This window comes from Aotus nancymaae, unplaced genomic scaffold, assembly GCF_030222135.1.
Source record: "Aotus nancymaae isolate 86718 unplaced genomic scaffold, 86718_ANA_hifiasm-v0.15.2.pri h1tg000032l_0, whole genome shotgun sequence".
Lineage (NCBI taxonomy): Eukaryota > Metazoa > Chordata > Mammalia > Primates > Aotidae > Aotus > Aotus nancymaae.
The window spans coordinates 8,918,795-8,946,793 of NW_026988445.1; the positions used below are offsets into that span (position 1 = coordinate 8,918,795).

Sequence of the window (27,999 nt, forward strand, 5' to 3'; positions counted from 1 at the left end):
AGCCAGCCATGGGCACGACCGGCTCCTCCGCGCTGGCCCGCTTTGTCCTAGCGCGGCCCCGGCCCGGGTGGCTCCGGGTCGCCGCGCTGGGACTGGCCTCCGTGGCCCTGGGGGCTGTCGCCTGGCGCGGCGCTTGGCCCAGGCGGCGCTGGCAGCGGCTGCAGCAGGTAGGCACCGTGGCGCAGCTCTGGATCTACCCGGTGAAATCCTGCAAGGGGGTGCCGGTGAGCGAGGCGGAGTGCACCGCCCTGGGGCTGCGCAGTGGCAACCTGCGGGACAGGTACGGCCCAGCGCGGGGACGGGGGCGCCAGCTCGGCTCGGGCACGGGGGTGAGAAGGGAAGAGCGCAGGGGAGGTCTGCAGAGTCTGCTGACAGCTCCTTCCTCCCATTACAAAGAAACTGGGAGCTGGGTGAGACAAGGCCAAAGAGAAAAAGGAACCCTCACTCCCTACATCAGACCCCGGGGCTCTGGGACTCTGAGCGCGTGAACCCGCTTTCCTGGAGTGGGCGGATTTCCACCTCCCACTGGCTCTTTGGCGTCATGTGCTCCTGCTGAGGTGTGGTGTCGCTCCCAGGTGTCTGCCAGTGAGCAAACTTCTTAATCTCCATGTAGCGGTGGCGGCCAGTTTAAAGGGATTGGTTCCTGGTCGTTTTATTTCGAGTGACTTTCTTGAGATCTTGGGGAAAGCTCTACGGAGTCCTCATTATAGTAATGACAGCAGTTAACGAATCCCTTCTTGCAGCGTAAAAGGGGCCATTGGCCGGGAGCGGTGGCTCACGCCTGTAATCCCAGGACTTTGGGAGGCCGAGGCGGGTGGATCACGAGGTCAGGAGTTCGAGACCAGCCTGACCAATATGGTGAAACCCCGTCTCTAATAAAAAAAAAAATACAAAAATTAGCCGGCTGTGGTGGCGTGCGTCTGTAGTCCCAGTTACTCGAAAGGCTGAGGCAGGAGAAGCTCGTGAACCCAGGAGGCAAAGGTTGCAGTGAGCCATGATCGCGCCACTGCACTCCAGCCTAGGCGACAGAGACTCCGTCTCAAAAAATAAAATAAAATAAAATAAAATAAAATAAAATAAATAGGGGGCCATTGCAAATGCCATTTTCCTCAATTCTCTCAAGCACTCCTGTGGATAAAGAAACTGAGTTCAGAGCCACACAGCAGCGGGACCAGGACTCTTACTTTCTTTAGCACACTAGGGCGTTGTGAAGAGTGATTTTGTTAATGTCCTGTCTGGGTTCTGAAAGCTGCGTAAATTCCTGGGGTTCAGCGAAGGTTGCAAAACCCGGGAGCCGGCCGCTTTGTCTTCTTTGGGGTCTGGCTTCAGACCAGCTCCGGGACTCATTGTGAGGCTACACTTGAAACTCTTTTCCAGAGCAGCCCTCACAGCTCAGCAAGTAACAGAGGACGGATGGGAGCTGTAACCTTTCTCCTACCAGCTCCCCAGAGAGAGAGCAATTCATGACATAGTTAAAAGGTGATGGATGCATGCATCTTTGCTTCAGGAAGGAAGCCAAGAATCCTAAATATTCCATGTTTTCTATAGAAGGCTCTGAAAAGTGATAGAATTTACTGAATTAGTTTTTGTAGGCCCCAGAGGCAAAGGGCACTGGCATTTACTACATAGATTCAAAAGCAGTTTTTGAGCTCATATTACGATAGATGGTAAGAAGAGCTGGCCTTTGTAACAGACACTATGATAAATGCTTTATTTTCATCATCACACACTCCCAAAAAGTGTGATCAAGAGAAGCCAACACTGGCTTCCAGTCCTAGGTGATAACTGACTAAACAGAGGTTGTGACAGTGCCAGGGAGCATAGAGGACACAGTGCTGGAAGCTGGCTGGGGCCGTCAGGGACAACTTCAGAGAGGAAGTAACAGCTTGAGCTAAAAACAGGAAAATGATTCCTAACTTGCTGGGTAAGTTAGGAGAAGAACTTTCTAGAGAGGGAATAAGCTGAGCAAAGGTACTCGGCTTGAGAGGATGGGGTATGCTGGCGGAAGGGCTGGGGACTCTATGCCAGGTGGGGGTCCAATCTTTTGGTTTCCCTGGGCCACACAGAAAATACACTAACAATAGCTGATGAACTAAAAAAAAAAAATCACAAAAAAACTCATAATGTTTTAAGAAAGTTTATTGATTTGTGTTGGGCCACATTCAAAGCTGTCCTGTGCTACACATGGCCCATGGGCCACGGGTTGGACAGGCTTACTCTAATGTATTTACCAAAAGGAACTGGGACATAAATAGGATGAATGTTCTTTGCAGCATTGAATGTTGAATGTTCATTATGACGTTATTCACAAAAGGTGGCAACAACTCCAGTGTCCATTGATGGATGAGTGGATAAACAACATGTGCGATATACACACAATGGAATATTATTCAGCCATGAAAAGGAATCAAGTTCTGATACGTGCTGTAACATGGACGGCCCTGGAAAACATAATGCTGATTGAAATAAGTTATACACAAAATAACACGTATTGCATGATTCTGATTATATGAAATGTCTAGTAGATCAATTCATAGAGACAAAGTGGATTAGATGTTACCAGGGGCTAGGGGAAGGGGGAAATGGGGAGCTATTGCTTAATTGGTAGAGTTTCTGTTTGGGTTGATGAAAAGGTTTTGCAGATAGTGGTGATGGTTGCACAACACTGTGACTGTACTTAATGCCACTGAATCATACACTTCAGAAATGGTTAAAATCACCTTTAAAAAATTCCATTCTCTTGGGCTGTTTCTACCTTTGAGCATTTTGAATAAAGCCGCAGTGAACACTGATACGCAAATGTCTGCTTCAGTTCCTGTTTTCAGTTCTTTTGGGTCTATACATAGGAATATGCTAGGTATTTTATGTTATATATGTTTTACTGCAATTAAAATAAGTAAATACATATATAAAAGGCTGGTCTGTGTGAAGACCTGGGGAGGTAAGAATGGCTGGAGCAGCCGCTGGATCATGAAGGGCTGTGCACGCCTTGCTTAACAGTTGGTTTTATCCTGAAAGCAGGAACCACGGAGAGATTGTGAATGAGGGGGTGATAAAGTTAGATTTGCATTTTAGAAAGATCTAAACTGCCATTACCAGGAAGAATATTAGAGAGAATATTCACGGGCTGGTCCCAAGGAATTGGGGGCAGGGGAGGCCCCTGTGTGTGTGGAAGCAAAGTCTGATAAAAGGGCAGTGAGGGAAAGGGCTTATACTAAGGATATTTTTCTAGTGTAGTTGAGCAATTCAACCATGATAACCCGCTGGAAGTGATGCAAGAAATATCTTGAACGATCTAAAGTATCTGCCATATTTTTTTCTTACGTCTGGAAATCTCAAAAGCACACGCTTACTTCTACGATTGTAATCATTTGATCAGTGTGTACTGAAATCATTGAAATGCCAGTATGTTTTGCTTCCTTGGTAGCTGAGAGATAATCTACAAATATGTGTTGTTCTTGTTCTGGAAATGGCTCTCTCTATTGCCCTTATTTCTCCATTTATCTTTTTTCTAGGAACTACATACTGGTGTACGGGCAGTTCCTAGAAAAAAGATAAATGGAGAAATAAGGGCAATACTGGGCCAGAAAAAAAAATACTGTCTCATTTAGCAAATTACAGACTGCACAGCACTGAATATTGAAACATAACAATTTTTAAAAGATTGGGGAGGTGGAACTGGCAGAGTGTAAGTGGCACTGTACATTGCTCAGCTAAACTCCATGCTCTGTGAACTCTATGAGCAGCAGTCCTCTATTTCCATTGACAAGAGCCCACTGCCTACCTGGTCTACCTGGAGCCAGATCCTGTGTTTCCTCCTGCCCTTAAAGTCTTCCTGTAAAATCGATTCTTGTCATCTGCTTGGAGCATGTTTGATGAAATCGATCAGGATTTCTGGAGATTGAGATGAAAATACAATTAACATCTTTGATTTCTGTGCCATCAAGGAGCTCAAACTGTTCCACAGATATATGTTGGATGCTTGAGTGGTTATTAAACCCTTTGAAATTAAGTGACAGACTCAGTCGTGCTGGTTTGATGTTTAGGACAGACACACTCAAACTCCCACACACCAGGCTTATGGGGAAGAAATCAAAGATGATATCAGTGCCTAATTGAAGCTCCCCCAGAGTCTGGCTTCCTGTCATAACGGTTCACACATATCCTGTGTTTTGAAAATGACAGGTTTTGGCTTGTGATCAACCAGGAGGGAAACATGGTTACTGCCCGCCAGGAACCTCGCCTGGTCCTGATTTCCCTGACCTGTGATGGTGACACCCTGACTCTCGGTGCAGCCTATACAAAGGACCTGCTACTGCCAATCAAAATGCCCACCACGAATACAGTGCGCAAGTGCAGGTAAGGGAAGGGCAGGTCTTAGCCCTTGTGTGAATGAATAGTCATGCAATTTTGAGAAAGTACAAACTCTAGAGGGGATCCTGAGAAACATTTCAACAATGAACCATCGATTGCATGTGTACCACATGCAGGGCCAAATCCTCAACATTATGAAGATCTAAAGGTAGGAGAAAGAAGGAAGCAGCTTCAGAAACTTGTGTTGTGGAGATGACAGACATAAAAGTGCTATGTAGAAAACCATGAGAACAAAAGCATATTGACATCTCAGCTAGAGAAAAATACTACCACCCAAAGATCAAGCACAAAAATGGGGTTGGAGTGGTGGGGGCCAGTGTCCTAGCAGAGGTGGAGATTCGATCTATGTATTCTCATAGAAGTTTTCTTACTTTGCTTGGAAAAAGTGGGTACCTTCTGAATCTGAGTTAGGAAAGGAGTTGCAGATTGCTATTTAGTTCTAATGAAAGGAAGTTCCAAAATAAGAAAGAGCAGCTACAGCTAGAAGAGTGATCTGGCCAGCGGCTGCCCAGGGGTCGGTGTCAGAGTGAGGCTGGGGTGCAACCCGGAAGTGTGCTCTATACAGAAGCCCTACCCTCAACATCAGAAGGGCTGCAACGAAGCAATTCTGGGAAAACTAGCTTTGCCTCTAAGAAGTCATGTCTAGAGTTGATTTCTTATCTTATTATGGGAAAATTAAAGTTGGTCCAGTTATATTCTTGTTATAGTTTCTGCATATGGAGTAAAAATGCAGTGTGAATGTTACATGTAGTTTATAGCCTATCATAAAAAATAGTATCACCTCAAAAAATGTAGTCATCTGAAAAATGTCTAAAGACACTGAAAAGTTCATAAAATGTAATACTGATACAATTTCTACGTTTTAGAGTTTTAAACATGATAATATACTTTTATTAAATTTGGTGGTTTTTCAGATTATAAAAGTAGTACTTATTCATTGTTGAAAAATTGAGAAATATCAAAAAAAAAAAAAAAAAGAAAGAAACAAAAACTATCTGTGGTCAGGTATGGTGGCTCATGCCCATAATCCCAGCACTTTGGGAGGCCAAGACAGGCGGATCACTTGAGGTCAGGAGTTCGAGACCAGCCTGACCAATATGATGAAACCCTGTCTCCACAAAAAATACAAAAATTAGCCAGGCTTGGTGGCATGCCCCTGTAATCCCAGCTACTCGGGAGGCTGAGACAGGAAAATCACTTGAATTTGGGAGGCGGAGGTTGCAGTGAGCCGAGATCACGCCATTGCACTCCAGCCTGGGCAACAAGAGCAAAACTCTCTCTTAAACAAACAAACAATTATCTGTGATAACTGTAATTAATATTATGGCATATTTTCTTTCTGTTTTTATGCCTACTATTTTAAAACCAAATTGAAATAATACAAAAAAAAGCCCCCAAAGCCTTGAATATTGTTTATATACTTAAATTGATATGTTGAGTATTTTTTCATATTGTTAAAAAATCTTCAAGGATACCATTTTTCATGTTGGCATATTTCATTTTGTGGGTATCATCTAATGCATTTTAACCTGCCCCATGATTAAACATTTTGATTGTCTTAATTCTTTTCCCGGTATGAAGAAGAATGTGATGACTATCTTGGCATAACTCTTTGTTCATATCATTTGTCATTTCATAAGGGAAAAAGTTCTAGCAGTAGTTTTGTTTGAAATAAGAATATGGATTATGTAGGCTTTTGATACATCTTGCTAAATTGTTTGCAGAATGGTTTTACCAACTGTGTTTTAACCATTATGTTAAAAAATATTTTGTCATTTTTATGGGCAAAAATGATAATTTCTTGTTAATTTAATTTGCATTTTTCCCTGAATGAGGTAAGCTTTTAAATATTTCTATTGTAGTTTTTATGTCATATTTGCCTATATCCTGGTTTATGCTTATTTGCCATGGTTAGATACTTACCCGTATTTTCCTATAGTTAATTTTTTTCTTTAATTTTTCATTTATTTGAAATTGTGTGGAAACTTTTTTCACAGTCCCATATGGGCATTTGGTCCATGCCCAAAAGACTGAACAAGGGCATGCTTGGAAATTGCAAAATGAAAAGGCTTAGAATGCTACAGTAGTATACAGACTCTTCAAGCAAAGATTCCAGGGATCTTCTGGATTCAAGTTTCCTTTGATAACCCAACCTATCCTCTTATGAGGGAGTTGTAATCTCAGCCCACAGTTTCCTAAAGATTTCTGATGAGTTCTTGGGGCTCTGGAGTCATTTTCAGAAGGTCGTGATCAGTGGCAGTACACCTGTTTTCATGGTCAAAGTTGTTACTTGACCTTCTCACAAGCCTTGCCTGCTACTAATAAGATCCAGAGAATTAAGGCCTTTTGCTATGGATTATTCAGGCAAACTACCTCAAACCTCACACCACCTCAAACCATGCCTGCATTATCTTTGTCAAAGGGTCAAAAGATATAGGAGCATTTGGAATTTTATTTTATTTTTTATTTGTTTGCTTGCACTCTTTGAGACAGTGTGCAGGTGGAGTGCTGGGGCCAAGATACAGCAGAGGCCAATCAGAACTCAGGATAAATGTGGGAGGAGCAGGAAGAAGACAGAACAAATTCTATTTGTTGAATAGAACCTCAAGTTCTGAGTGACTATGAACCTGAACCCCAGGATCTAGGAATAGAAGTTGCAATGGAAATCAGTGTCAGATTAACTGGGCAGATGTTTAAATAGCCCAATATAGATGCAAATGCTTTGACTTTGTAAAACTAGTTGTTGCCACCTGAAGCCCTAAGGAGTCAAAGCAGCCTTCCCGTCCACCTCCTTCGCTGTGTGCCCTCCCACCCTCCTGTAAGAGCAACTAAGGGAAGCCCTGGACTGCCGAATGGCAGGTTGAGACTGAGAGAGTGCCTTGACGGGCTGTAAGAGTTTGACTCTGGGGAAAGGAGACTGATTTTTTTTTGCATAGGCATCAGCAAAGATGCATCTAACAAGGAGATGACCTTCAAGGCTGTCTCCATACATAGATTTTTGGTAATGCTGCTATTTCACAAGATGCTTCTGAAATTAGTATTTTAGACATTAAACTGCACACACACACACATAGATGCTAAGCCCCTCAAATACACTCAGTTCTAGAACTGGTGAATTTGATTTTTGGGAAAAGTAAAACAATTATTTGGAGCTAAACCCTGTGAGTAAGAAGACGATCAGCATATATAGGACCATTTTTTTGGGGGTTTAAAAAATGAAGTTAGGCTTAAAAGTTGTAATAAGCAGATATGATTAATATTAGCTTAGAATGGTTACTTCCCAAGGTGACTGCTCTGAAAGGTAATATCCACCTGGGTGTATGAATTTGGGTATGTTTATTTTATTCATTTTATTTATGTTTTATTTTGATCCAGAAAAGACAGACACTCCTGGTATTTGTAAATGGTCTCATTACTCCATAGGCCTTGCGTATATATTTCAGCCCTCTGATGCTCAGGAAGTCAATTTAGAATGGGTGGGATGGCAGATGGCAGTGTGTGAAAAGGCATCAAGCCATATACTACAGCAGTACACTTTTCTACATGAGTGTTATACTTCTATAAAAAGCTCTAAAAAATTTATGAAAACTTTGAATACACTAATCTCACTGCTTAATGTAACCCAGACAGTAATAATTTCTCATTTTAGATAAAAAGCAATAAAATAATATAAAAATATATAGGATACTATACTCAATATATTTTACAATATAAAACTCCATTTATACATTATTAGTAGAGAATGGGTACTTTTATTTGATTAAATGTTTGATTTCTGGAGTAACTATACAAAGATAGCTTGAAATAACTTGGGTGGGGGACTGTCAGTCATTGCTACTACCTACTGAGAAGGTTATGCTCAGGGCTGGGTTCAGCCCTAAGAATTGTTTGGGGACTTCTGGATTGTTCCTAATCCTCACAACAAAGTTGTGCTTCTATCCCCATTTTATTCATAAAGAAACTGTGTCTCAGAATAAGAAACTATCACCAAGGCCATGGAGCCAGTCATTTGTGGAAATGAAATGCCCACGCAGATAGGGTTACTTGATGTCCCAGCCTTCTCAGACTTCAGGCATTCGCATAGCATCACCATGATCCAGGCCAAACCGCAAGCCACCTGTACTCTTATTTACTTAATATTTTTCTTTAAATTGATTCCACTTAAAAACTTAAATACATTTATTTAAAAAGGAAACTTTAGATGGCTGTCTATATAATTTGTCAGGTATGTGGCTTTATATGGCTACCTATATAATTTATATGTATGGTTTTATATATACATTTATGTGGCTACTTATAAACTTTATATGGCTACCTATATAATTTGCCAGAAGGTAACAAACACTCAATGTGCTAAAACATTACTTTGCCTGCAGAGGTCTCTGAACCTAACTTGTGTTCTTTCTTTGTTAAAAGAGGTGATTATCAAGTGTTGCTAAAAGGTAGGGGGTTTATTACCATGAAACTGAAAAGAATCACTTTCTCTCTGTGCAATTCACTGTTATTTAACGCTGTACCCAGGTGCCAGCTACAGTTATCTTGAAAGCCAGCAGTAGTAATGGTCCTGCACTTTGTGAAACACTGGCCTACGCCATATCATTTATTTCCTCTCTATAACATAGAGAAAGAAATTCATATAACATCAAACAGCCCTGCACATGACTATGTGCTGAAGACCGGGAACTTCAAATCCTACAAAGTAATTACTAGCAATCAAATCCGGTAGATGATTATTGTCATTATTAAATAGACTATTATTGTTAATGTTTGTTTTATATAACATTGTTATCTGTAACATTTTAGACTTTATAGAACGTTTTCACGTTGTTGCTGTTACTATACTGGCAAAGTATAGCCAGGTCTGTGAATAAAGATTTCTGGTCACTATTCAGCTGGGTGAACCAGATTTTGCAGTAATTCTGAGTTTGATTAATTAATTAATTAATTTTTGAGATGGAGTTTCGCTCTTGTTGCCTAGGCTGGGGTGTAATGGCACGATCTCGGCTCACTACAACCTCTGCCTCCCAGGTTCAAGTGATTCTCCTGCCTCAGTCTCCTGAGTAGCTGGGATTACAGGCACGTGCCACCATGCCCAGCTAATTTTGTATCTTTTTTTTTTTTTTTTTTTTTTTTTTTGAGACGGAGTTTCGCTCGTTACCCAGGCTGGAGTGCAATGGCGCGATCTCGGCTCACCGCAACCTCCGCCTCCTGGGTTCAGGCAATTCTCCTGCCTCAGCCTCCTGAGTAGCTGGGATTACAGGCACGCATCACCATGCCCAGCTAATTTTTTGTATTAGTAGAGACGGGGTTTCACCATGTTGACCAGGATGGTCTCGATCTCTTGACCTCGTGATCCACCCGCCTCGGCCTCCCAAAGTGCTAGGATTACAGGCTTGAGCCACCGCGCCCGGCCAATTTTGTATCTTTAGTAGAGATGGGATTGGTCAGGCTGGTCTCGAACTCCAGACCTCAGGTGATCTGCCTGCCTCGGCCTCCCAAACTGCTGGGATTACAGGCATGAACTGCTGTGCCCAGCCTGTTTACTTTATAATGACATATTAGTTTTCTTCCGGAGAACTCAGTACATTTCCAAATATATTATTTCATTTCATCCTCCCTGCATTCTTTCCAGGTAGGGAGACACAGCTATACATTACTTGATTTTTAAAATGGAGAAAGCTAAGGCTTAAGGGGTTCTTTCATTTTCATGTGGGCTTATGCAGGTTTGTAGGCAGGGCCAGGACTAAAATTACATCTTCTGGTAATTAAGAAATGACAGTAATGTCACAGCCAGGAGCAGCTTTTCTGATATATCTGGGACATGTTAGGGTGCTCGGATTTTCAAAGCCATGCCTGCCCTTTGCCCCTGCCATCCCTGCAGAGTGCACGGCCTGGAGATCGAGGGCAGGGACTGTGGTGAGGCCGCCGCCCAGTGGATAACCAGCTTCCTGAAGTCACAGCCCTACCGCCTGGTGCACTTCGAGCCTCACATGCGACCGAGACATCCTCACCAAATAGCAGACTTGTTCCGGCTCAAAGACCAGGTGAGAGGCTTGGCTGACTCCATGGGTGGAAAGCAGTTGCCCCCAGCCCAGAGGGGCACAGGCGGCATCTCTGATGACCTCGGCTCTGTTTTCGGGGCAGCCGTCTGGTAGCTCAGATCACAAGCAGTAGGCAGAAATAAAGCCCTTCCCTTGGAAGCGTTATTTGTTTCTTCATTTGGGGGACTTTTGAATTTTTGCCCTTGAGCATGTAGCTTCCTATTTGTGAAAGCATTCTGGTGCCAGGAGGGTTTCAAAACTCTTCTGCACCAGTGTCTTTTTAAAATTCCGTTCTGTAATTGCACATGGAGTCCAGAAATTTTACAGTTTGCAGTTGAATCTCAGATTCCAGTTGTGCAAGTTGGCATGGGTATAGAGATACACAGACTCAAATGATCAGCCTTAATGGCCTAAAGCTGTAATGATTCATCATACAAGCAGGGTTGGCAGCACCATATACTGCTTTTACTGTCACCGTAAAAAAAATTATGCTGTAGTCCTTGCTACTAAGGAGGCTGAGGTAGGAGGATCGCTTGAGCCCAGAGAGTGGAGGCTGCAGTGACTTGTGATGGCGCCATTGCACTACGACAAAGAGACCCTGTCTCAAAATAAATAAATAGATGAGCAAATGCATAAATTATGGTCAACGTAAATATTAATTTGTAAGTTGCATACAAATAAGTATCCATGGAATTAGTGAACATTTAAATAAAACATAATGAGGTCATCAAACTCAACCACCTTATGAAACATTTGAGAAATTGGAGGCTGAGATAGGTGCAGTGATGTCCCCAAGGGCACATGCCTCATGGCAGCTCTGGGATTGATCCTGAGTCCTTGTTCTTTCTTTCCACCATGCAGTTCCTGCCATCTGCAAGGCTATTTAAAGCTTCTGAGTCACAGTGACTTCTATTAAAAGAACTAGAGAAATACTTTGAAACATTTTGTGTGAGGTGGGGTGGAGTGTGCAGGGTATTCCTAGGAGCCAAGCACACCTAACCACTGAAAAGTTGGTGTGCCACGTTATGACAATGTCTATTTCCTTATCAGATTGTTTACTCAGACGCCAGTCCATTCATGATCCTTTCCGAGGCGTCGCTGGTGGATCTCAACTCCAGGCTAGAGAAGAAAGTTAAAGTAACCAACTTCAGGCCCGATATTGTAATTTCAGGATGCGACGTCTATGCAGAGGTAACGATACGCCCCTTTGCATCTTTCCTTGGATTTGATTTCTTTTTCAAGGTATGAGAGTCTTTGACAGTGGATTAGATGATTCCGAAGGATGCATTATTTATTGACTCTGGAATACACAACAATTTGATTTTTAGGTTTATTGAGCACCTAGTAAGTGCAGACTTCTGTGTGGAGCATACAAATATTGATGAGTCAAGACTGTCATCAGGGAGGCAGTTCAGGATCTGAGGCTTCTAAGGAGAATTCTGAGTCGGCAGATTCGTTGTTGAGCCGAATTTGCTTACACAGACTATATGATCCGTGTGGCTCATGGAACAAAGTGTGGGCTCCTGTCTTGTGAAAGGATGGTCTTCCTGTTTAGTAGGTGGCTCCCTAGGAGAAGACAGGCATTTACTGCGTGGCTGCTGGGTGGGGTGGGAGAGGTCGTTGCTCCTAAGCTTGATGGCACTGCCCCAAAACGCTTGCAGTGGCACCTTCCATCTGCCCTCGGTGTCTGCATGGTGACTTAGCTTGCACAGCCCTGAGGCTTGGTTTCCAGGATTCCACGTGATTCTGGCAGCAAATTTACCTTTGTAATAAATAGCCTCGGCTGTTTAACCTGATTCTCTCCCTGGGCTCCCAGGAAGGCAGAGGTTGGTGGCCTAGAGGCTTGGTGAGTGCCCACCAGCTGTGGATGCTCAACAGAAACCCTGGCCCCCAGCTAGGAATTCAGGAGCTCTGGTTATGCCTTGTGTTTATGTTGAGAAGGGAGAGGTAAAGGGGACATCACAGTGATTCTTACGTCTGCCCATTTCCTATGTAACAGGGAAAAATGGAGTCAAAGCAACTGAGTTTTATTTAATGTTTTATACTCAGAGGAACCAATTCTGTTCTTCACTTTTGCTGTATGGAGGCAAAACTGTGCTGAAAGAGAAGTAATCTAAGAGTTTGATTCCCACATTCAAACCAGAGGATGTGACGCCTGGTCTCAGCTTCCGTGCTGGCTTCTGCACGCCTTTGAGCAGCCCCGCCAAGTCCCATTTTCCTTGCCTGAACAATGAGGTGATCATATTTCTCCCTAGAGTAACCTTAAAGGTCTGTTGAAGGATCAATTTGGATAATGTAATTTATGAGCTGTATAAACGCAATGTCAGCTGATGGAAGGTAATAAAAGTACACCTGAATCCATCTCTAATGCTTTATATAAAATACTCATTGCTCCAGCCTTCCAAGCGTGGCATTTCTTCTAAAGATGGCAAGAACTTTTTAGTGTGAGGCGGGTGAACTGTGTCAGGTCCCCCACGGTCCTGGGTTGGGCGTCTCTAGGTGCTTCTTTGTGACAAGGGAGCTCTGCACGTCCTACTCCTGGGCATGGAAAGGCACAGCTTGGCTTAGACAACAGGAAAATAATCAGTGATTGGTTGCGTTTGACCATCTACTTGATATTCATCTTCCCGCCAGCTATGGCCAGGAGAGCCGTTTCTCCTTAAAGCATTCCTTCTCAGGAAAGGAGAAATGAGTGGGGAGGGTTTTAAACGAATACTTGTATTGCACTTAAGGATGTTGTCCGTTTTATGCCTCACAGCAGCCCAGCAGGGTAAAGTTGTCATTTCCATCTCACAGGAGAGAAGAGAGAGTCTTGGGGAGGCGAGGTGGCCTGCCCTAGGTTATACCACAGCAAGGAGGGGCTGGGTTTTGAACCCCAACTCTACAAGCCCAGAGGAACTCTGAGAATTCTAGGGGATATATGTGGGGCTGGGATAGCTGGATTCTAATCCGCCTGCTTCGGCAACTGACCTTATAAGCCTGGGCAGGTCACCGAGCCCGCCGAGGCCTCTGCTTCCTGCAGTCGTAAAACGTGAGCAATTTCAATGGGTCCCTCGCCTGATGGGAGCTGTGAGAATCAAGATTGATGACAATGTGTGGAAAAGTCCTAGGACATTAAGTACCACAGAGGGGTAAGGAAGAGTTTCACTCCTGGGAGCTTGGCTCAGACCCCAGTTTTCTCCCCATGATCGACGTTCAGCTTTCGGGGTGGTCTGTGCACTGAGGGTCATGCTGTGACAGTAAGATTCGGATGAGAGGAGAGGAGGAGATGGTCCAGGGTTGGACTTCAGGTCTCCGAGAGTTCTTTCAGTTGAATCTTACCCTAAAATCCTGTATCTCTCTCTGTCTCTGAGTGTTTCCTAACTGAGGACATTCTGTATGTGGAGTTGGGCAGTGACAATGGTGGCTGGGTCGGGCTGGTGTTTAGTAATTCTCTCATCAGCTAGTGGGTTGCTGCCCCTGTGTGGATGTGCTTGGACAGACATGTGGGAACAAGGATTGAAGAAACGCACGTGCTTCTCCTAAGGAGCTCAGGGTGGTCAGATAGGCTGTGACAGGCAGTCACAGCCCAGTGAGCTATGACCAGGAGGGTGGCGAGCAGCCAGCCATGGGGATGTGACTAATGCCTGCGGTGTGGGGTGAGCTGAAGCCTGGGGCACGCAGGGCTCCGGGCTCAGACCCTTTCTCATGTGTCTGCACTCACCTTTCTGATCTGTTCTTTCTTTTCTTTTTTTTAAATCATGTTTTCAAAACCTTCTCTGCCCTGAGGATGCCAACTATATCCTTCCACCAGAGCTTTCCCCTGCCTTCTCCACATCTCCACGTGGATGTCAAATCCAAGCTCGGGATGTCTGAGATTGAGGGTCAGGTTTCACCCCAAGCCTGCTGTACCTGTCTCGCCCGGCTCAGCACGTAGCAGCTCTGACTTCTGCTGCCTCAGGCTCCACACTGCGAACCACCCTTTGCTCTTCCCTTTCTCTCACACCCCCTGTTCCTACAGTTGACAAATCTTGGTGGCTGGGCCCTCCTCCCCGCTCCCCTCTCTCCCTGGATGCAGTCACCACGGGTGCTGCAGCAGCCTGGTTCACTGGTCTCCCTGCCCTGTCCTTGCCCCAGCCCTGCCACCGTCCATGGGCTGTTCTCAGCGCATCCGTCAAGGTAACCCTGCTGATGTGAGTAATATCATGTGACTCTTCCGCTCAAAGCCCTCTCGGGGTTCTCCACCTTTCTTCAAGTAAAGGATGGGGTCCTTATGGATGGCCTTGAGGGCCTAATGTGACCTGTACCCTGCCAGCTCCCGGCTGCCAGCTTCTCCTCTTACTCCCCTCTGCGGTCTCACTCTGCCCCAGCCATACCAGCCTCCTTTCTGTGCCCCGGCCGGGTCCTCTGCCTGGCATACCTTCCCTCACATGCCTCATGGCTCCAGTGCCTCTTTCACCCCCTGCTGTGGCCTTCGCTGACCCCACTCACCCAGCCCCCTACAGCACGTCATATCCATCATACCCCCATCTAACAAGTGTGTGCACTCAGGTATTAGTGTATTGTCTGTTTCCCCTATGCTTGCAAGCTCCTTGAGGACAGGGGCTGCTGTAGCTCCGGCCCCAGAGGAGCCCCTGGCACATAGTAGGTGCTCACTAATTATCTGTGACATGAATGACCAGATCGGTATTGTCCAGGAGGAGGGGAGCACTGAGGGAGGGGTGCATACACAGGGCTATGAAGGCATGAGAGAACGGCCACCTCACGGCACTGGGGCTCAGGAGAGGAGGGGAGCTGAGAACACAGGTATTTGTGTCAGGTTTTGGGAGGTCTGGGAAGGATTTTTGGCCAGGGAGTGACAGAGTCCGACTTACATAATACACAGTTGCCTCTGTCAGGAGCCTGGAGAAGGATTAGAGCAGGCAGGGCCAGCATGCGGCTGGGAGAGGAGGCTAGCGTGGAGGAAGGCCGAGGACCTGCACGGAAGCTTCTGGAAAGCAGACTGACTCCTCGTCTCGGAACCTACCTTCTCAGCACTTTTCTCTGCTTTACTTAATCATCTGCACTCCTCACATTCAGTTCTTACACCTCGATTCTCCCCAAAGCCACAGTCAACACCCACCCCACCTGCCACAGTCAGCGACCTTTTCTGAGTCGCCACCGCCCCGCCCTGAGGACCCATGGGCGCTACTGACTGAAACGTTTCTCCTTTGGCTGCACGGCCCTTGCTTCTCTGCTGTTTGTCCTTGTTCCTTACTTCCAAAAGTTCTAGCCTTGACCCTTTTCTCTCCCCTTCTTGGTGATCACTCTATCTCCTGCAGCGTCACCCTCTATCACCCGACATAAGTCCCTCAAATGCCCATCCTGAACCCCTCTGGAGTGCTGGGCCACAGTTCCAATTCTCTGCTGGTTGATGGAGAAACTGGGACTTATGTGCTCCCTCCCTAGCTCCTACACTCTCACTCCACCTCCCCAAACTCATTCTTTCTTCTTTTGTTGAAACAGAGTCCACTCTGTCACCCACGCTGGAGTGCAGTGGTGTGATCTCAGCTCACTGCAACCTCCACCTCCCAAATTCAAGCAATTCTCCTTCCTCAGCCTCCTGAGTAGCTGGGATTACAGGAGTACGCCACCATGCCCGGCTAAGTTTTGTGTTTTTAGTAGAGAAAGAGTTTCGCCATGTTGGTCAGGCTGGTCTTGAACTCTTGACCTCAGGCCCCCCTTGGCCTCCCATGGTGCTGGGATTACAGCCCCTAAACTCCTGTTGACTTCACAGTTTCTATCCAGGGCAGCACGTTTTTTTCTTTCATCCTGGCTCCTCCTCTGCTGTCTTCCTCCCAGTCCCAGCCATGTCTGCTCCCCTTTCTGTTCTCAGCCACCAGCCATATCTGACCTTCAAGTTTGGACCGCTGAGTATTCCCTCTTGAGCATCGCCACAGCCAAGCATCCCAGAGCTGATCAGCGTGATCTCTCCCGCTCTAAAAGTTTGTAACGACTCTTGCTCAGAAGCCTTTAGTGGCTCTCCACGTTGCATAGGTCCAAACTTCCCACTCAATCGTTACATTCCTCCGTAACCTCGCCACAGCATGCTTTTCTGGCCTTTATTACCAACCGTATTAGTTTATTTTCATACTGCTATGAAGAAATACCCGAGACTGGGTAATTTATAAAGAAAAAGAAGTTTAACAGACTCATAGTTCCACATGGCTGGGGAGGCCTCACAATGAAGGCAGAAGGCGAAGGAGGAGCAAAGGCATGTCCTACATGGCGGCAGACAAGAGAGCATGTGCAGGGGAAATCCCTTTATAAAACCATCAGATCTCACGAGACTTACTCACTATCACAAGAAAAGCACGGGAAAGACCCGCCCCCATGATTCAGTTACCTCCCACTGGGTCCCTTTCAGGACACATGGGGATTATGGGAGCTATTCAAGATGAGATTTGGGTGTGGACACAGCCAAACCATATCACCAACTAAAGCTCCAAACTGCAAACTGGACCAAGAACCTAACAGATAGTTGCTGTTTCCTGGTCCCTGAGAATCTTAACTCCCTTCCCCACTTAAAACTCCTGACCTTCTCCAAAAGCCTGGATTAAAAGCCCCCTCCCTGGGAAGCTTGCTCTGATGGCTGGACCTCAAGGCACCCCCTCCCTTCTCTGAAGCCACACTGTGCTCTGCACCTCTCCCATACCAGGCTTGTCCTGTTTTAACTGGTCACCTCCAGGTGCTGAAGGAAGACTTCCCTGGGCTCGGCATCGCTTATGACTCAATTCCCAGTAGTTTTTACTGGACATAGATGGGGCTCTGGAAGTATTTCTCTAATTAATAATAACTTAATTCCCCAAGCGGAACCCTCATTTCTCTCCTTTTGTACCCTTTATGTGTTTTTGTGGCCACAGTGCCCCCTTGTGGAGAAATGTTTACAGGACAGGCTGTGGCTGTGCTAATTCGCTGTGTCCAGTTTTCTGGACTGTTGAAAATAGGCACTTGAGACCCATTTTATGATTTACCACAGAACAAAACCCCGGCGGCACATGTATCAAGAATAACACACACTACTGGAGTTAAAATTCTGAGCTTGAAACTGTCCATCAGCTCATGATCAACCAAGGACAAGGCAGTTTGCTTTTTAACTCCAGGTCTTTGCCTTTTGCCCTTGTGTGGCAGGCACTTCTCTCTGAGAGTAAGAAGGTCAGGACTATAATCAAATGTCCTTTGTCTCCTCGGTGCCCTTCCTTCTGATTGCTGTCCCCTCTGCCTGGAGTCCCCTTACTCTTCTTTCGTGCTTGTTCTTTTAGGCTCAGCACGCATCTCATCTATTCCATAAAACTTCCTCTAACCAGACCAGCCTGGAGAGCTGTGCCTCTAAATCCCCAGAGTCCTAAGTATTGACTGCACAGTTAAACCAACATAACGTGCTGCCTTGGAGTGCTTTTTGTGAACATTTCTGACATTTAAAAATAGAGTATTTTTAGCGTTCTTAAAAATAATGCTATTTTTTGGTCCAGTTTGCAGTTTGGAGCTTTCGTTGGTGATATGGTTTGACTGTGTCCCCACCCAAATCTCATCTTGAATTGTAGCTCCCACTGTAGCTCTTCTTCTATCTTAAAAATAGAAGATCTTTAGCGTTCCATGTATGGATAGCCTATCTCGGCTGCTGGATTCAGGGGCATGGTCCACTGATGCGGTTTGTCGTGGAAAGTGGGCTCCACTGACCCAACCCACAGGCAATGCCTGCAGAGTTCCCCTGGCTGTTCTTCATAAACGCTCCAGCAAAGATCAAAGAGGAGTGAGGCCGCTGGTCCGGCTCCTGATGTGTCCATATCTGGCCAGGGGAGACGTGCGCATGCGCAATGACTTAAGGCTCTGAATCCATGTAACTTAAGGCTATTAATCCATAAAACTTCAGGCAGGCACGAAGGGATCTGATACAACCTGAAGTAATGAGTAATCCTCCCACTTCCACTCACCCCATCCACCTTGTGCACCCCACCCCCCACCAGAAGTCAAGTGGGATGGTCAGGGAGCCTCCCTGAGGGAGGTGAGTTTCCATGACAGTTTTGTAAGTGAGAGGAGAGAGAGCGTCTCATCTCAGGGGAATGAACTGGCATATCAAAGCCAGAGAGAGGGAACATGAAGGTATACAGGTATGGCTTGGCAGAACAGGGCTGGGGGAGAACAGAAGGCTGCCGTCGCTGATGTAGGTGACATCGTTAGGTCCGAGGGCTCCTGGGAAGTCCCCATACACGTGTCAGGGCCAGGGCCCAGAGATGCTCATGGGAGTTTGTGCTTTGTCCCCCAGGATTCTTGGGACGAGCTTCTTATTGGTGACGTGGAACTGAAAAGGGTGATGGCTTGTTCCAGGTAAGGTGCTTTCCTGTCCCTGTGGGGTGGGGGTGGGGATAAGGTCACTCTGCTCTGTCCCCCTTATGATGCTCTTTGTGTGTGTCCAGATGCATTTTAACCACAGTGGACCCAGACACCGGCGTCATGAGCAGGAAGGAGCCGCTGGAAACGCTGAAGAGGTAGGATTGTGCAGACGGGGTCCCGTCCTCAGACTTAGGTGCCTGGAACGGAAGTAATACTTGTTGCTTAATGGTTATATGAGGAAGCAGTGAAAACACCACACACATAGTCTTGAAGCTCAAGGGGGTCCCATTAATGAGATAATTTGGGAAACATTTCCAGGTGTTTTGGGTGCCAGCATGTCTGCTTAAACAAATAATTTGATTTTTCATTTAGAATTCATAATTCAAATAAATCAATTTTTAAAAATTGCTGACATATTTGGGCAAATTTTATCATATGCTGAGTGTTCGCTGATACCAAAAAATGTACTGGGTGTCCTAACGGCATTGTGGTTATATAAGAAATGTCAATATATTTTAGAGAGGCTGATTGAAGTCTGTGTGTAGGAGTGAAGTGATGTGGCATCTGGAACTTGCTATATATTATTTTAGCAAGAAGAAAAAAAGGACAGATGAATATATTTAAAAAATGTGTCACAATCTTCATAAATAGAATCTGGGCGATAATTATGTGGGGGTTTATTGCACTATTCTACGTTTATGTTTACTTTAAAATTTCTTAAGGAAAAATTTTAAGGGAAAGACACAGTACTGAGAATCATTTTACATTGTGTGTAAAGAGAGTCAAGATACCATGTTGATTTTACAAAGGTGATTATAAAATAGCACAATTTACTTTTTCACTTCTGTTTATTTGATTTTACTTTTTAAAAAACACATAAATGCACATGAGTAGATAAAAGGCTGAAAGAAGATAAAACAAAGTGTTACTGGAGGTGATCTTTTGGGTACAGTCATAGAATTATGGAAAAAGGTTATTCTTATATGTAGGCTCTAAACTTTCTATAATTCCTCTGCATTACTTTTGCTAAAACAGCAACAATAACAGTTTAGTATCCAAGAACTTCAGTGCTGTTATCTGACACATTTGGGACCCAGGAAATTGCTGAAATTCTGAAAACGAACTAAGGGTGCTTCTCTTCATTGGTCCCTTTGACATTGAATGCTGAGTCACAGACCGGGTGTCAGGTCTCATCTCTATAGTCCCTGAGACCCCTCCTTGTCTTTAGTCCTGACTTGTCATCCCCAGGTGGAACTTGTAGAAGGGAGAGTCCTGGGAACTTTGAGGAAGGAATGCAGTTGAGGTGTGACTATCTTGCATGAAAACCTTCATGAACGAGAACATGATAGAGAGGTTGTGCTGGGCTTTGTGGAGGAGGACTCACTCCCTGTAACATGAGGCTGCCTGCCTCCCTTCCTTTCAAGTTCATGGCCTTTTTGGGGGCAAATCAGTCTTCTCTGATCAGCACCAATCCCTCCCTGACAATTCTACTGTCCCAGATCTGGCCCCCTCTCTGGGCAAGCTGAAGCCCTGGGCTGGAGGGCTGTCATCCCAGCTGTCACCTGAGCATGAGGCTCTGTCTGGCCTGACCTCTCTGGCCAGCACCTGTAGTCCAATAGGAGATGAGCCCCAGTGTAGGGGCCAGGCTGCTGCAAGGTCGGCAGGTGGCCATCAGGGCCTAAGCCACCTGGCAGAGACAGCGGTCAGCAGGGTAGTGAAACAGGGTTGATGGAGGGAGTTACAGAGAAGGGGGTTTGTGGGACTCAAGGAATCCTTGAGGTGGACAGCAAGCGGCTTCTCTCTACCTGGCTCCGACAGCGGATTTGCAGCAACATTCAAAGAGGGGGCTACAGACCAGCCTAAGGGAATCCCAGCATTTTGAGGGATGTTTCTCAATACTCAAAACATTAACAAGTTTTCTGTAAAAAACTAATACTGTGGAACATTTAAGATTGGTATATTTCATTCCATGTAACTTTCATCTCAAAAAAAAAAACAAAAGCAAATAATGTTGTTTACTTTAGGTAATAATATTCAAGCTGAACTGTTCAGAGGTGAAACGTACTGATACCTGCAACTTACTTGGAAATGCAAAAAGACAATACAATAGATCGATGGATAGATATGTATGTGATAAGAAAAATATAGTCAAGGCCGGGCACAGTGGCTCAGGCCTGTAATCCCAGCACTTTGGGAGGCTGAGGGTGAGCGGATCACTTGAGGTCAGGAGTTCGAGACCAGCCTGGCCAACATAGTGAAACCCTGCCTTTACTAAAAATACAAAAATTAGCTGGGAATTGTGGTGGGCACTGTAGTTGTAGCTACACGGGAGGCTGAGGCAGAATCGCTTGAACCGGGAGGCGGAGGTTGAAGTGAGCTGAGATTGTGCCATTGCACTCCAGCATGGGTGACAGAGTGAGACTCTGTCTCAAAAAAAAAAAAAAGAAAATATAGTCAAGTGTTAAGTGTGGAATTCGAGCACTGGGTAAATGGGTGTTTGCTGTAAAATTATCTTACTGTTTGCCTGTCTGAGAATTTTCATAGTAAAATTTTGGGGGGAAATGTCAGTATGTGTGATGGAACATTGATGGGAGGAGCAGCGTTATAGTTATTCTTTGAAATGTGCTCACTCACTGTCAGAACAAACCAGAATTCAGTCTTTATGTTTTCCATGGCTACAGAGGAGCTACAAGGGGCAGAAAGCAGGGTGGGCCAGCAGGAAGAGCCTGGCCTGGGAGCCTGGAGACCTGGCTCTGCAGCACACCAACTGCTGTGCTCACCAGCACGTCCCCTCCTGTCCCCACCCCCACTCAGGCCCTGAGTGTTCTTCCCTATAAATAAGGGAGGCAGGACAGAAATAGATGATTCTGTGTAAATCAGCCAAATGGTTTGGGGAATTGGCTGTCATCCTTTTTTGTCCATCTTGCTCTCTCTTTCCCCCAGCGTGTTGCTCGGTGTGGGGCGTCTTTCCCTCTGGATTTAGAAGGCTTATGCTCTTGCAGAAACAGCCTCCGCAAAGCACTTCGTGTGTTTGGGCTTGTTCTCTGAATCTTCAGCGCCCCCCTTCCTCCACTGGGAGCCTGTGTTTATAGAAGGAGGATAATTGACCCTAAACACAGAGTGAGGGCGGGAAGGTGGGGGGCTCAAGGAGCCAGCACACCCCCCTGATCTTCTGCAGGCTTTGTGCAACCCAACGATCCGGCCCTAATTGCTTCTAATACCCCAGGAGACAGTGCAGCTAGCCTAGGTGTCTTCTCCTATCTCTTACTGAGATTTAAACTGCCATGGATGTGTAATTTATGTTCTTCCCAAGACAGGTGGTCATAAATCGGGAAGAGAAAGTCCCGGCTGCATCCCATAAATCATGGGTAGGGAAGCAAACAGTGGTGTTCACAGCGTCTCTGCTGTCGGGCAGGTTGCTCGCAGCCGCACCGCTTTCTGCCTCCAGGTACGCATGGTGCCCATGGCTGGGGTTGCTTCTGGAGTGCAGGTACTCAGCTGGGAGACCTCTCTGCCTGCCCAGCCCTGCCTGCTGATGTTAGTCCCCCATAGGCAGAGCCCGGGTGGCACCACAGTGCAAGACAAAGAAATACAGGGGCACAGGGGAGCCTTTGTAAAATACTCACAGTGGGTAGCACAGTGGAGGCCTGTCTGCTAACAGGAAAATATGAAAATGGAATTTTTCTTCTCTTTCTTAAGGGAAAGTGATGTACACACTGATCCCCATGGTTGAATGACTGGCCTGCCATTGTTGCTTCCATGACATCTTGCCCCTAATGGAAAGAATATAGCACAATTACTGCATGGGTACTCAAAACAACGGTTTGCTGGATGCACGAATACCATGACAGTAATGATGTTTGCCAGCAGCCACTTGTGACAGGCTGTGCTCTGCTGAGCTAAGCACAGAGGATATAGCGGTGGTGACTCCATGGGAGGAGACAGAGCCTCCACCCCTCTCTAGCTGTGTCACCTACTAATTGTGTGAGATTGAGAAGTCACTTAGGTTCTTCAAGTCGCAGTTTCTTTATTGGTATAAACTGGACTTCTAATGCCTCTTCTGGAGACTGGAATAAGGCAAGAAATAGGAATTTTTTTTTATTGATGATAGAATACTGTACATAAGGTTGGGCGTGGTGGCTCAAGCCTGTAATCCCAGCACTTTGGGAGGCTGAGGTAGGGGAATCACCTGAGGTTGGGAGTTTGAGACCAGCCTGATCAACGTGGAGAAACCCTGTCTCTACTAAAAATGCAAAAAAATTAGCTGGGTGTGGTGGCAGGTGCCTGTAATCCCAGCTACTCAGGAGGCTGAGGCAGGAGAATCGCTTGAACCTGGGAGGCAGAGGTTGTGGTGAGCCAAGATCACACCATTGCACTCCAGCCTGGGCAAAAGGAGCAAAACTCAGTCTCAAAAAAAAAAAAAATACTGTACACAATGACCATGTAAGCGGTGGTCATTGAGAGTCCCTGTTTATAAACTTGACACCTTCTGAGAGGAGGAGAAGCCTGACGACACTTCTTCCCGTTCTCAGAGGCTGCTTTAAATGAAACCCAGCACGAACTTGCCCAGTGGCCAGCCTCTGGAGGTTCAGTGTGGGACCTCCCTCTGGAGTGTTCACAATGCCGTTTAATTATTTTATTTTATTTATTTATTTTTTGAGACAGAATCTCACTCTGTCACTCAGGCTGGAATGCAGTGGCATGATCTCGGCTCTCTGCAACCTCCACCTCCCGGGTTCAAGCAATTCACATGCCTCAGCCTCCTGAGTAACTGGGATTACAGCCGTGTGCCACTATGTCTAGCTAACTTTTGTATTTTTAGTAGAGATGGGATTTCACCACGTTGGCCAGGATGATCTTGAACTCCTGACCTCAGGTGATGTGTCTGCCTCGGCTTCCCAAAGTGTTGAGATTAACGACGCTGTTTAATTCTTAACCTGGCCATAGAGATAGGCAGTCATGAGGCGTCAGGAATGGCTTCTGCTCCTGGTGACTTATGGTCCCATGAACACCAGTGGTGGGACTGGGCAGTGAGCAGAGACTGCCTGGAGTCATGACCTGGACGTTGACCAGTGAATGAGTAACCCAGGCAGTGTAAACAAGGAGCAGCCCTCCGCGGTGCACAGCACTTTAAAGGTAACAAAGTGTTTCCGTTTACATTGTACCTTGCAAATAATGGAGACATCGGTTTAAGCCAAATAAAGTGTCTTGGGCTTCTTGCATTAGAATAGTTATGTTTCGTATTCATTTAAGGAGAAAGTGCACTAAGAAAGATTTTACATGAATTTGTAATTTATTCATACCAACAGGAATACCTACATGAAAAGTCATATATTAAAAAAAAAATCACAGAAGACCCATGTATGAAACAACACTATTTTCTTTCTGTCTGTTAGACTTGGTGTGCACACAAATTTTCATAGGCCTCTTGCAATACCTCTTAGTGCCACAAGGGGCCGCTAGTGACATCGTTGAGTCTTCCCACAGCCTGGAGGCGGCTTCAGCAGCAGCAGCAGCAGCAGTACCAGGAGGTGGTGCAGGCGGCGGTGGGAGCCCGCAGCAAAACCAGGCAGCTGTAGGGAAGCCCTGGCAGGCTGGCGAGCCGAGAACCACTTCTCCACTCCGATAGCTCTTCCCACTTCTCCTCCTAGACAGCGGAGTGGACTGCCGCCTGGGAGCCGGTGACCACACCTGCCCTTTTACAAAGCAACTCCCTGAGCCCGATCTGTGCAGTTTAGAGAGGCTGTGCCGGGTGAGGTCCTCTTTAGGGTCCTCTGCTCCTCATGACCTGGTTGGGGAGTGAGTGTATGTGTGTGGTTAGCAGGAGGGGGTAGGTAAAACCTGTAAGTGGCTAGAGATTTGTGTAGATGACTAAATTGTGAGACCCTCAGATCTTCTCAGGCCTGTGGGCGTACTCAGGAGGATGCCGATGACCAAGGTTACATCCTGGGTGGGAAGAGTCCACCAGACTCTGAAGTCAGCCAGGCCTGGGCTCTGGTCCCAGCTGAACCCCTTAGATCTGTGATCTCAGGCAAGTCTGTTACTCCCCTGAGACTTAACTGTAAAATGTAGAGAGACGAATTCCCACATAGGCAAGTTGTAAGGATTAAAAGAGATAATTTGTGTAAAGTTCCTTGTAAACTCTCCATGTGTGATACACAGAGCTCCGACTCTCAATTTCTCCCCAAGGTAATGAGAGCCTGGACTCTAGACTACACAGCTTGGCAGCAACAGAAATCCCAAGCCATACAAGCCGCTGATGTGTCCCCTGTTCCTGCAGAGGCCACCCTCTGACACATAGATCCGAGAATGTCATGAGTGTTGCAAGCTGACAGAGGAGAGCCAGGCTAGGAGAGAGGCCTGGGCTTGTCAGGTCCAAGGTCACTGCAGAAACCTGATTACAGAGAGAGGAACTACTCTTGGCAAGGCAGGGAAGCCTGCGTCAGCAGCTCATCATATTCATTCATTCATTTGTTTGTTCATTCATTGTTCAACCAATATTTTTTTTTGAGTGGTTACTGTGTATGTATGAAGCACTGTTCCAGGCCATGAGAATGCAACAGGGAACAAAGCGGACGCAGTGCTGCCTACGGGATGTTTACAGTCTGGGGAAGGAGCTGCCGGTCTCCAGAAGGGGGCTTTAGATTTGACTCTCTGCTTTCTCCTTAGCCATTTGATTTGAAGAACAACATTAGAACTAAGTTGTTGCAGTCACTTTTTAAAAAAGCAAGGCAGAATGAAATGGATGATTTATCTAAAAATGTTTTAAATATAAAAATGATGTAAAATTAGAGTTAGATTCAATAAAAAACTGAAGGTTAACTTCTTCCCAGTGGGGAAGGTGGGAAGAATCTTGCCATGTTAGCCCCACACATCTGCTCATGTGCCCTCTCCCTGTGGCTTCTTGAGTTTTCTACTGGACAAAACTATTCATATATCTACTGTCTCTGACAGATGGTTTTACTTGTGAGCATACCAATCCATCCAGCAAACAATGGGGGGTCACAGGTGACATAGGAGGCCCAGCATTGGGCGTGAGCAGTACAAGGGCATTAATCACAGTTCCTGTTCTCTGGGACTCTGCCTTGTAGAATAGACAAACTTGTGCCCTGACATTACAGGACAAGACATGTGAGTGTTGGAAGGGCAAAGAGAATTGAGGAGGGGGAATTACTCGTGACTGGGGGATCCTGGGCTTCCTTCCTGGGAGATGTGGTATTTGAGTTGAGACTTGAAGCAGGTATAATTCTAAAGATGAGGATCTGGAGGAGGGGCATCCCACAGGAATCACAGAGGACTCACTGGGTCAGTAAAATGCAAAGCAAGGTGAAGCCCAGCAGAAAGCTGCAGAGGTGCAGGTAAGGAGCAGATGGCAACAGGTTTGAAAAAGCAGGCAGGGACCAGGTGGAGCCCTACACACCAGGCTGAAGAGTTGGAATGTTATTCTGTAGGTACTGGGGAGCCGTGGAAGGTTTGTGAGCCTAGGAATGATAAGACAGGGTACAGTTAAGACAGTGATACAGTGCAGCGTCAACAATGAATTGAAAACGGGTAGAGAAAGAGGAAGAGAGGTTGGTTAAGAAGTTATTACAACAGTCTGAGCATGCTGGAAGCAAGATCGTGATGGTGGGAACGAGGAAAAGCAAGCCAAGTCAACTGATGCTGTGCAGGAAGAACCTTGGGACTGGGCAACTGTGGACAGGCTGTGGGAAGGGAGGACAGGTATAAAGGATGGGCTCCCAGCCCAAGCGACGGCTAGGACGGTGGTTCAGGTGACAGACATGGAGGCGACGGGGGAAAGATGCCTACGGCAAAGGAAGATGACAAAGTATGTCTAGACATACTGAGTACCTAATATCTTAATGCCAAAAGGGTGAACGTGAACGTAGAGAAAAGATGTGAGGATGTGGCCATTGCTTATGCTTCTGTAGTTGTTTGCTGAGCAGGCTGTCCACTGCCCCCTCCAGGAGGCGCTGTTCTGTTAGGCTCTGATGGGATGGTGCCCTCTGGAGCTGTGCACGCGGAAGCACTGTGTGGGATGGAAGCCACGTGCTTGTTGAGCTCTTGCGTCCACTTGGCTGTGACTCATCATGATCTTTTCCTATTGCAGTTATCACCAGTGTGATCCTTCAGAACGAAAGTTATATGGAAAATCACCACTCTTTGGGCAGTATTTTGTTCTGGAAAACCCAGGGACCATCAGAGTGGGAGACCCTGTGTACCTGCTGGGCCAGTAATGGGAACCATATGTCCTGGAATATTAGACGCCTTTTTAAAATGCCCTCAAAAATGACAACACTTGAAGCATGGTGTTTCAGAACTGAGACCTCAACATTTTTTTTAAATTTGTGATTTTCACATTTTTCCTCTTTTGGACTACTTGTGTCTCAATGCTTCAATGCCCCAGTACACAAAGCAAAGGATTATAGTCTCGATAACTTAGTAGGACTTCAGTGAGTCACTTAAATGACAAGATAGGATTCGGATTATGTGATTATTTAACTGTGATTATGGAGTAGTTCTTTCTCCTGCTTCTCCATCTATCTACCAAGAGTGCAGACTTTCATCCTGTCACTACCACTCATTAGGGAAAGAGAAGAAGAGAAAGAGGAAGAGTGGGTGGGCCGGAAGAATGTCCTAGAATGTGTTTTTACCCCTGTGCATGAGGTATGCAATGAAAATTAGCTCCCCAGATATGGATGGAATGTCACTTCCCTTTTCTTCTCAAGCCCTGGGCTAGCTTTTGAGATGGCAATAAAGAACCGAGCTTCAGGAAGCACTGCAGATACTAATTTTCCATAGATCCTGGATCTGGCGCTGCTGCTTCTCAGACAGCCCTGAATTTCCTAAAGGTGCTCAGCGGGGTAGCTGTGTAGTCACGGAGGCCTCCCGGATCCTTGCCGTTCCCCTCAGCTCATGCCTGGGTGCTCCTTCTCCAGTTCAGGGTGAAAGTTCTGAAGTCTGCAGAGGAGAAGAAACGTGATTTGGTGATTTGAAATAGAGTACTGAAAACCTTTAAAGGGAGAAGAGGAAAGCATATGTCAGTTTGTTTAAAACCCAATATCTGTTTTTTTAACTGATTGTATAACACTAAGATCTGAGGAAGTATATCTTTTATTGCCATTTTGTCCTTTGATTGTATTGGGAAGTCGACTAAACTTGAAAAATGTTTTAAGAACTGTGAATAAATGGAAGCTACTTTGGTAAGTTTCAGATCTTACTAACTTCTTGG

At 45.8% G+C, this 27,999-nt stretch overlaps 1 protein-coding gene across 1 annotated transcript; it reads left to right on the forward strand.

Annotated features, from left to right (window-relative positions):
* Nucleotides 1-8: 8 nt before the first annotated feature.
* On the forward strand, nucleotides 9-27,974 carry MTARC1 (mitochondrial amidoxime reducing component 1). Its single transcript, XM_021677368.2, has 7 exons — nucleotides 9-280; nucleotides 4,186-4,359; nucleotides 10,256-10,418; nucleotides 11,466-11,606; nucleotides 18,700-18,761; nucleotides 18,851-18,922; nucleotides 26,878-27,974. Exons 1-7 carry the CDS (start codon nucleotides 9-11, stop codon nucleotides 27,002-27,004), a joined length of 1,011 nt encoding a protein of 336 aa, XP_021533043.2. The 3' UTR covers nucleotides 27,005-27,974.
* The last annotated feature ends 25 nt before the right edge of the window (nucleotides 27,975-27,999 follow it).